Genomic DNA, 10066 nt, shown 5'->3' on the forward strand with positions numbered 1-10066 from the left:
CAAGCTGAATAATAACCGATGTTATTTAAAAAGCTATTGTAGTAGCAATTTTTTTTTTCAACTGATATATTGAAATGTAAAACTCAATAAAAAAAAAACATCATGTTTATCCAGTTGAGTTTCAGTGTTACTATATTGTTATATTTAGACTTCTTGCCTACATTATTTGAATGATTGAAATTTGCCAACTAAGCATATATAATTATGTTTTTCAAAGGGATTTCCATTCAGTTTTGGAGGGAGAGTTTTTCTTCTACCCTCTATTCTGATATGTGTTTTTCAAACTGTCTTTTATTCAGTTTTGGAGGGGGATTTTTTCGTTTACCCTCTATCCTTAAATTGTTTTCAAAAACTTCTTTAAATTAAGTTCTTGAGGGGGAGCTTTCAACGATGTTTGAATGTACTAACCATATAACTGAATATATTGTGCTTAACTGCTTAAGTTTTGTAATCATAAAAAACGGAGAGATTATTGGAACTTTTCAAGTTCGCAATTATGATTTTGATGCTTACTAATAATAAACCTTAGTGTGCAGAAGCTATAATAAGTTACGAGCTGTTTACATCGCAAACTGAAGACTCGCCTGATCGCACAAACTAAATCTGTCTAACTGTTACGTCAATTAAGCAGTTCAGTTGATTGTCCAGTTGATAGGTGGTTCAGCAGGAGAACCTCAGAAGCCTGGCTAATCGAAGAAGTGTTCAACTGATGAAGAGCTTAGATGACCAGTCCAACTGAACGAGAGTGAAATCAGTTCAACTGACGAGTCAACTGATTTCACCAGCCCAACTGAAGATCAGTTCCGCTGACTAGTTCGGAGCATCAGTCAGAATCTTTCAGTTGAAGATCAAGACAAACTCTTTCTAGTGGATTCCAGCTATGCACAAAAGATGCTAAACATTTGTCCAGTCAAAGGACAATAATGGACGTCGCATCAGAGCATTAAAGACAAAACGTTTCAGAGGGGCAGTCAGAAATTCGAGACACAAAGTCCAAGGAAAAAATTCAAAATGCAACGGATACAATTCATAAGTCTCAGTGTACGATCTAACTTCGCGCCTATAAAATGGAAGATGAAGATCAGTGAAGACTTAAGTAAGTGAGAGACCAACAACAACTTTCAAGAGAGTGTGAAAGAACACTCATATTGCACATCGGCTTTGAGAAGAAATCAGCTCAGAGAGAATTCTTCACAGTCACATCAGCTTAGTTTAGAATTTTATTTCCATCTGTGTGAGAACATCCTTGTTCAGTTCTCATACACAAACACTCTCACAACCACCAAATACAGTCTTGCACAAAGACGTTAAAGTTGTGTATTTAGTCTTTGACACATAGACATTAATGAAGTGTCGGCTGGAAGGTGATGGCACCAGTCTTTTCTAGGAGTTCAGTTAGGCAGTTGGTAAGTCCTAAGCTGGCGGGTTTGTACAAAGAGTTGTATAAATCAAAGTTTTCTAGTGGATCCTACCCGAGGTGGTAGAAGAGGTGACGTAGGAGCAGTTGAAGTCTCCGAACATCCATAAACATATCTTGTGTATTAAACTGTTTGCATCAGCAAGAGTATCCGACAGTTCAGTTGTCCCCATAACTGAACTGATGAATGCAAAAACTGGTCTACCCCTTTTCAATTATCCAGTTTACATAAGTTAAATCGTTTTCAATATAACAGCTTTCTTCACGAAAGATTACTTCGAGTATTTTCCTCTTGGTATTAAAACCAAACTCGATTTAATTCATCGGTATTAACATTTTTAGAACACGAGTTATTGCAGCTCATTGTAGAATGTAGTGTTTGAAGCATCTTTGAAGGTTATAGCACACGATCCTTCAAATTGTTTGTGAAAGTTCGAAAAATAAAACCCTTCTATGTCTCTCTTTTTTCTGTTTCAGAATATTTTTACTAAAAACTTTGATTTTTAGAACTCTTGTAAACTCCCAATGATCATTAGTGTCAGGCCCCGAGATCGAGGCGTATAGACACCGACGTTGTTTAACAATCACACTATTATAAACAACAAGCATTGTAGGACAAATCTTGTTAGCACCAGTCTATATTATAAATTATATAAATGTCTGTGCAATGACATTAAAACTTAAACAAAATGCAAAAAGTAAAATATGAAAACATAAATAAAAACGGAATAACTAGATTGGTTTTGATTGAATTGGATTCTTCACTATCCCAAAAAAATATTATTTTTTCTTTACATTTGTTCCTCGTTCTTATCTAGGCTAATGTAAAGGATGAGTATTTTGTGAAATACATGATAAATGGGGTCGATCGAATAAAAAACAATATATACATATATATATATATATATACATATATATATATATATATATATATATATTATATACACATTAAAAATTTACAAGCATGACATAATCATAACATGAACTTGAACATACTCTTATATATTAAAAACAATAACGTTGAAATTCATCTCATAAACAATGGTGTTGTTGATGAGTCCCCTATATATAATTCCTCTAATGGATGATGTCATATATTAGTTATTATTACACATCGCATCAGGATCACAAACTTATAAATTTCGAGAAATTTTCTTTTTACTATTTTTAGTTTGAATCATAACAGTGCTCATAAACTTCAATATATGCTTGTGACACAAAGGAACATGCTTGATCATGTATTGAAAATTTGCAAAGAGATTGGCTCAAATATGGTTAGAACTTCACTCAAATTTGGACAAAGCTTGGACAAAACTTCCACTCAATACTCTGACAACACTTTAGCTCAAAAATGATACAAAACTTCGTCCCTCCATTGGAAGTTGTCGCTCGAAAATATTAAGCTTGTGGAGTGATTGTGTTGTTCTTTCTTCTTGTCTTTGAGCCACTATTTATAGGCCAAGAATATGAGGTGAAGGGCTGTCACTTAAAGGCCACTAAAAATCTTTTAAGCATCATGATATCACCTCAATGTGGTTGTTTCAATCCATTCCTATTTAGATGATTGTGTCCCTTGGAATTTTCGAATTCTTGTGCTTAATTGTGCCATAATGTTTTAGGTCTTCACATCCTTTAACCCCCTGATTCGATGATTATCTCCAATGTATCAATATGGATCTTTTCAGTATGCTTATATCATTGCTCACATCGCTCTTTGAGAAGCTTTTTAGGGGATTACTTATCTCAGAATTTCCTCAAGTTAAGCACACGCTTAACTTAGAAGTTTTTAAGTGATAAGATCCTGAAAAGAAGATACATCTTGTTGATATTAGCAATACCTATCAAATCTTTTTAAGCCTTTCATTACTATACAGGGTATCACAATCATCCCTCTTTCAGAACGTTACGTCCTCGTCACGACCTTGCACAATCTCTCTCTCATTCTGGTGTGGGATCAATTAATTAATGTTTTCTTTCGCCTAGAAGTCTATATGGAGTCACTCATTATTCGTACAACTTCTTGACACCGGCGATCACTCCCTGCTCTTTTCACCCACATACATCAAATATCTATTAGCTTCCCATATTCGATGACTATCCTCACTATATCAACACAAGTATTTTCAGCATACTTATATCTTCACTCACACGTTCTTTGAGAAATTTCACAAGGGGTCACTCGTTCCGAAATTTTCACAATTCAAGCACGCTTAACTTTGAAATTTGTAAGTGATGAGATCACGTAAAGAAGGATTGCACTTTGTTCATATGAGTAATACAAATTAAATATTTTTGAGCCTTTCATTTTGATACAGGATATCATAAGCAGAACTTATACACTGCCTACTGAAACTCTTAGCAACAACTTCTCACAACTTAAAATTAATTCTGAACATAAAGACTTTTCTATCAGTTACAAAACTCACAAAATATACAATATACACTATAAAATAATTGTGAGTAAATGTTCCACATTGATGATCTCTGAAAAGATCTGACATATCTCTTAAGTGTGTGTTATAATATTTTCAACAAAACTTTGAATCTTCGAAAGAATAAACAACATATTGTAAATTGTTCGAGTGTCTAGATAGTTAATTGAATCTTGAGATGACTTTTTATAGATGAAGTTCTGCGTTTAGATTTGAGCGACTATGAATTAGTTGTACCAAGATCATCACCAAAATATTACTGGATGTCACATGTAATAATTCTTTTTCCAAATATGCTATGCAACAATAAATTCCTATGACACTGGTATTCAACGACCAAAATGTTTTTATTTGTATTATCTCATCATTCACTTATTATCAGATTTTCTAATTGAATGTCTTCATCAGTTAAGAAAACAAATATAATAATCTAAGTGGCCGAAATTATAATTCAGCGGACATTAAAATTATGTGATGACTCTGCGAATCTTGTTTCTCAAAGTTCGGTAGACCTTAATCAGTTTTTTCTAAAAACAAGCCAGAGACCAAATAAATAACTGGACTGGTGAAATTGTTTGTTGCTGAGTTTTATTGCTTCCGAATTGTTAATTATCTTATAACACATTACTAAAATTTATAAATATTTTTAACACAAAAAATAATATATTTAAAGCAATTAAAAATAGTCAACCATCAACTTTATCGCTCAGCATCCCTATGTTACAAGAACTTGAATTGAATGTAATAATTTATTTCTACCTAACCTTAGCTTATAGAACTCGACCCTAAACCATAGGCACGTGTGTGTGTGTATATATATAGACAAATCATCATTTCCCACCACCAAAATAAGGCCAAGATCGATCAATATGAAGCCTCACGCCGTAGTTATACCATATCCAGCACAAGGCCACATCGCCCCTGTCCTAAAACTAGCCAAACTGCTGCACCACAGGGGCTTCTTCATCACCTTTGTCAACACCGAATTCAACCACAACCGTCTCGTTCGAGCTCGAGGGCCCGAATCCGTCGCGGGTCTCGAAGATTTCCAGTTCAGAACGATCCCCGATGGGCTCCCACATTCCGACAAGGACGCGACACAAGACATACCGCAGCTCTGTGATTCACTTAGGAGAAATGGTTTGCCCCCGTTCTTGGAACTCGTCAAGAATCTTGACGAGTCGCCCGATTGCCCGAAGGTGAGCTGCATAGTGTCGGATGGGGTGATGAGCTTCACTCTCGATGCAGCGGAGCAGCTCGGGATTCCTGAGGTTGTGTTCTTTACTACTAGCGCTTGTGGCTTCATGGGGTACTGTTACTATGGTGAACTCGTGGAAAGAGGAATGTTTCCTCTTAAAGGTAAATCAGATTTAGATATCTTAAGCGTATATTACGCATTCTTTTTCTTGATGGGTCTCTGCCCTTTTTGGTGCATGAACTGGAAGTTTTTTTAGTTAGGCCAGATCTAAAGGTCAGTTGATATTCATGCAACTAATGGATATCTTGAAACCAAGCTACAACTGGTAAGATTAATATTAGTTTCTTGGTGTTGCAGATGAAAGTTACTTGACTAATGGATATCTGGAAACCAAGCTAGATTGGGTGCCGGGGATGAAGGATATCAGACTGAGAGACTTTCCAAGCTTCATCCGATCTACTGATCCCAATGAAATTATGGTTCATTACAATATTTTGCAGACGAAAAACGCCTCCCGGGCCAAGGCAGTGATAATCAACACCTACGACGAATTGGAGAAGGAAGTGCTGCTCGCCATCGGGCAGAAATTTGATCGTGTCTGCACCATAGGTCCACTCCAATTGCTGGAACGGGCCGTCGAAAGGCCGGAGGTTAAGTCCATCGGCTCGAGTTTGTGGAAAGTAGACGACAAGTGTATCAAATGGCTCGACCAGAGAGCACCGAATTCCGTGCTGTACGTGAATTTCGGCAGCATCACGGTCTTGTCCCCTGCACAACTGCTGGAGTTCGCGTGGGGTCTTGCGAATAGTGATCAGCAGTTTCTATGGATCATTAGGCCGGATTTGGTTAGTGGGGATAAGGCCATTCTCCCCGAGGAGTACTCGAAAGAGGTTAAAGACCGTGCCATGATGGTGGGGTGGTGTTCCCAAGAACAAGTGTTGGCTCACCCTTCGGTGGGCGGATTCTTGACGCATTCGGGATGGAACTCGACCATCGAATGCATATCGGAAGGCGTACCGATGATCTGTTGGCCGTTTTTCGCGGAGCAGCAGACGAATTGCCGATACGCGTGCACGGAATGGGAGATCGGATTGGAGATCGAGGGGGATGTCGAGAGGGAGAAGGTGGCGAATTTGGTGAAAGTCTTGATGGAAGGGGAGAAAGGGAAGGAGATGAGGAAAAAGGCTTTGGAGTGGAAGGATAAAGCGCAGTTGGCTGCTAAGCCTGGTGGCTCTTCTTACCATAATTTCGAGGTTTTGGTCAATGAGATTCTTCTCAAAAATTAGTACCAAATCTGAAAAAACGAAACATTCGAGGGAAACTAGCCGTTTAATATTTGGGTTTACTACTTTTTTTCTTACATGGTTTACATATGAATTTTTCTTCGATTTCAATGTGATGTAACATATTAAAAAAAAAAGCCCAGCATTTTAAATTTCGTGTGGAATAAATTCCTGGTTTTGTTATGTAAAATCTTATTTGACCCATTTTTTAGATGTTGGAGTTTTGGAATTTAGGACAATATCTAAGCTTTTCTTTCCGTCTCTTTTGAATAATGATGATAGTAAGCTATACGACTTTAATTTCGTGCCTTAACTAGTTTGTTTTCCTAGAAAATTAGAGGGTGAAGGTGAGATCAAACAAATCCCTACCCATTGATTCCTAACTGAGGGGAGGATTGGAGAAAGATCCCTCAAAAAATTCGATTAGAAGAGTTTTGACCAAACTCGTAAACATCTTTTCAAAAGATGTGAGAATAACATTTTTAATTAGTGATCTAAATGAGTTGAGAATAACCAAACTCTTGAATGTTTGAACTTGATTCGTTTATAATCGAGATTAACTCGAGTTTTAGCTTTATTTAATGAATATATTCATGGCTCAACGAACCGAGAATTGTAAAACTTAGAGCTTCTTTTATTTATCTTAACGAGCCTCATTAAACAAGCTTTTATCGAATCGAGTTTCAAATAACTCACAAACGATTTGATTCATTTTCTTCCATACTTTTAATCAAAATGAAGATATGTCTCAATCCATATGCGCACAAATTCGTTTTCTCAGCAAAATTGGAGACCTTTTGAATAGAAATCATTGGCCGCATATACTTAGAAAAAGACAAAATATGAGGAATTTGAATTCATATATCTTGTTTATTAGGAGAGATTTATGACCATACACAACTAGGGATATAGGTAGAACGACCATCAATTTTATGAAGCCGTTAAGGTTATTTATTAATGTGACACATTTTTCTTTTCAAATTTTCGCCTTACTAAAGCAAAATTACAATTTTAATCATGTAAATTAAGATAAGTTTTGGGTTTTAGTCATGTAACTTATCAATGTTTGATTTTCATCCAATAACTTGAATTTTTTGTTTTGGTCTTCATTTTGGTCAAAAGACATTTGTTGTTCTTCTACCCAACTCTTGTAGCGAGAATAAACACATATTACACACATTAAAATAAAGAAAAACAAAAACAAATGGAAGAATTAAAAGAAAACCACACTTATTATTTCAAAATGGGAGGAAAAAAAACTCATCGTTTCCTTTTATTTTTCTTTAGATAAGTTTTAATGTCTATAATATATATTTTATTCTCGCTATATGAGCTATGTAGAAGAATATCAATGTCAAATAAGCAATATTTGATAGATACAGTAGCTTCTGGCGAGAAAATGACCAAAAAAAATCTAAACCATTGAATGAAAACAAAAAATTGACAAACTATATGATTAAAACTCAAAACGACTCAATTTACATCACTAAAATTACAATTATCACCTATATTAATCATAAACGTCTATTTTCTTTAGTTAGAGCTATAGCCTATAGTAATTATTAAAGATAAATGTTGATTAATGATTTGCTAAATAATTTCTTAGAGGGAACCAATTAAAATTTGACACTATGAGTACCTAAATGTTTCTTAAAAAATCATTTAAAAGGGATTATTAATATTTTTATGGTAAAAAATTATTATTATTTTGAGTTCCTTGAATCTTTTATATCATTAAATAAATCAAGTCAAACTGAGGTGTAGAGGAGAATAAGTAATTTTTTCATATTAAATAATAGAAAAACTAAATGTTTTTTTATTTAAAAATTGATATTTTCCAACGGTGCAAACACATATACAAAAAAAATGGGTTGGTGGTGTCACAAACCTACCTAACCGTGTGGCGTGGACCTTTTCTTCTTACGGGGGTTAGGTAAGGAGGCAGCTTTGGCAAATCTCCAACGACCCTTCAACTTTGGCAAGCCTAGGGTAGTCAACCAAATAAATACAGTATCTTCACTTTAGTGTGTTGGGCAAATTGTACATTATATGTCGTTACAAAAAATTTGATGTGTATACCAATATGGAAAAATAATAATTTAGATCGGAAGTATCGTGCACGTGTTGCATGTTTGTATAGTTGCATTTATAAATTTGTAGCTCGAAAAATTATTGTTTTTGCAATTTCCAGTTGATTTATATCACAAGGAGTTGTTCTTGATAGTTCAATTGTAAATTGTGTATTATGAATTTGTAATTTGAATAATAGTTAATATAATGGATCGATATATTTTATTAAACTCAAAAAAAAAAAGAAATTGGTTTCATGGTATTTTTTTTATTCATTTTTACCCTAGTGAATTTTAATACTTTAATTAATAAATTTACCCTTATTAAAATATAATTTTACCTTATTTTATAATATAAATCTAACTAATGGCAAACTTTTATTAAACTTCAAAAAAAAATTAAGGAAAAAATTGAAATTGTATAGGAGCGCAACACGTGCATCGAAGTTCTAGTATATATTATAGTGTAGCTTGCTCTTGAAATCACGCGTATTTTAATCATTGATGAAAAAATTGTAATAAGAAGATGGTATTGAATTGTTTTTAGTAGATATAATGTGAGACGTCTCATTGACGTATATTTATGAAATTAGCCGATCTGATCTATATCTACCATAAAAGTAATACTTTTGTTATTAAAATTAATATTTTTTTAGAAGCAAATTCTTGTAATCTCTTGTTTGTATAGATTTTGGTCTCGTTCTATTCTATTGTATTGCTTTTTCCAAAAATTTTGAAGAAATGTATTAATAAGTCTGTCAAACCCCAAAGCCACGGCTTCTGCAGTGTTGAAAAAATTGCACACTGGATTTTTGCATGCTCATAATTTGTAGATCAGTTATTTGGCTAAATAAAAATAAATAAATTCTTCCAAAAAAATTAAATAAATAAATTCATTTATGTATATTAATAGTATTATATATTAAGAATAACTAAAATTTTAGCAACATACAAGGGGTGGTGGCGCAGTTGGCTAGCGCGTAGGTCTCATAGCTGCTGAGTAATCCTGAGGTCGAGAGTTCGAGCCTCTCTCACCCCAATTGAGTTTTTTTTTTACTTTTCCTTAATTTTATTATTAGCATTATTATTATTTTTTTTTAAAAAAAACATTAATATTATTATTATTCACATATATTATCAAGAACACAAAAAAAAAAATCATGTTGAATTTTTTTTTTTCAAAAAAATTATTTCAAAATTGCAATCAATTTTTTTTTATTAATATTTACAATTGTGATATTGCCTCTATTTAAATATAATAATTTCAAATTGTATAATAACCTTTCATTAATTTTTACAATTATGATATTACTCATATTTTAATACAAGTCAAATTAATTCTAAAAAATAAAATATAAAAAAGCAATGTATGCGTCGATACACTAGTCATTATTATTTTACAGGTTTTCACGTGCATTTTGTCTCTTTCACAACATTTCTCTCGCATTTACTAATTTAACAATAAAAGTGTGTACTAATTGTATTTATTATATAATTTTGCAATTACTAAAACCAAAAAGCATACGTATTCCACCTATCTCGATCAGATAGTAGGTCTCATGTGAGACCGTCTCACGGATCTTAATCTGTGAGACGGGTCAACTCTACGGATATTCACAATAAAAAGTAATACTCTTAGCATAAAAAGTAATACTTTTTCATGCATG

At 33.7% G+C, this 10066-nt stretch overlaps 2 protein-coding genes and 1 non-coding gene across 4 annotated transcripts in view; all 3 read left to right on the forward strand.

The window, feature by feature from the left end:
• The window catches only part of LOC140808735 (7-deoxyloganetin glucosyltransferase-like), a 44039-nt gene extending 37530 nt beyond the window's left edge, over positions 1 to 6509 (forward strand). For both annotated transcript variants that reach the window (XM_073165948.1, XM_073165947.1), the window contains exon 3: positions 6469 to 6509. The gene's annotated coding sequence lies outside the window, so the exon portion shown is untranslated. The remainder of the gene's footprint in view (positions 1 to 6468) is intronic.
• On the forward strand, positions 4676 to 6509 carry LOC140808736 (7-deoxyloganetin glucosyltransferase-like). The gene is made up of 2 exons (XM_073165949.1): positions 4676 to 5208; positions 5405 to 6509. The coding sequence occupies exons 1-2, from the start codon at positions 4719 to 4721 to the stop codon at positions 6331 to 6333; spliced, it is 1419 nt and encodes a 472-aa protein (XP_073022050.1). The 5' UTR covers positions 4676 to 4718; the 3' UTR covers positions 6334 to 6509.
• A 2844-nt stretch (positions 6510 to 9353) lies between these two features.
• TRNAM-CAU (transfer RNA methionine (anticodon CAU)) lies at positions 9354 to 9438 on the forward strand. The gene is given in 2 exon segments: positions 9354 to 9391; positions 9403 to 9438. It is a non-coding gene; the product is annotated as a tRNA-Met (tRNA).
• The last annotated feature ends 628 nt before the right edge of the window (positions 9439 to 10066 follow it).

Source organism: Primulina eburnea, chromosome 13 (genome assembly GCF_022965805.1).
Source record: "Primulina eburnea isolate SZY01 chromosome 13, ASM2296580v1, whole genome shotgun sequence".
Classification (NCBI taxonomy): domain Eukaryota; kingdom Viridiplantae; phylum Streptophyta; class Magnoliopsida; order Lamiales; family Gesneriaceae; genus Primulina; species Primulina eburnea.

Excerpts from the sequence above, each read along its gene's own strand:
- LOC140808736 (XM_073165949.1), top strand. The coding sequence starts at position 4,719 with ATGAAGCCTCACGCCGTAGTTATACCATATCCAGCACAAGGCCACATC. Across the intron at positions 5,209-5,404 it reads AGGAATGTTTCCTCTTAAAG|ATGAAAGTTACTTGACTAAT; the intron begins GTAAATCAGATT and ends TTGGTGTTGCAG.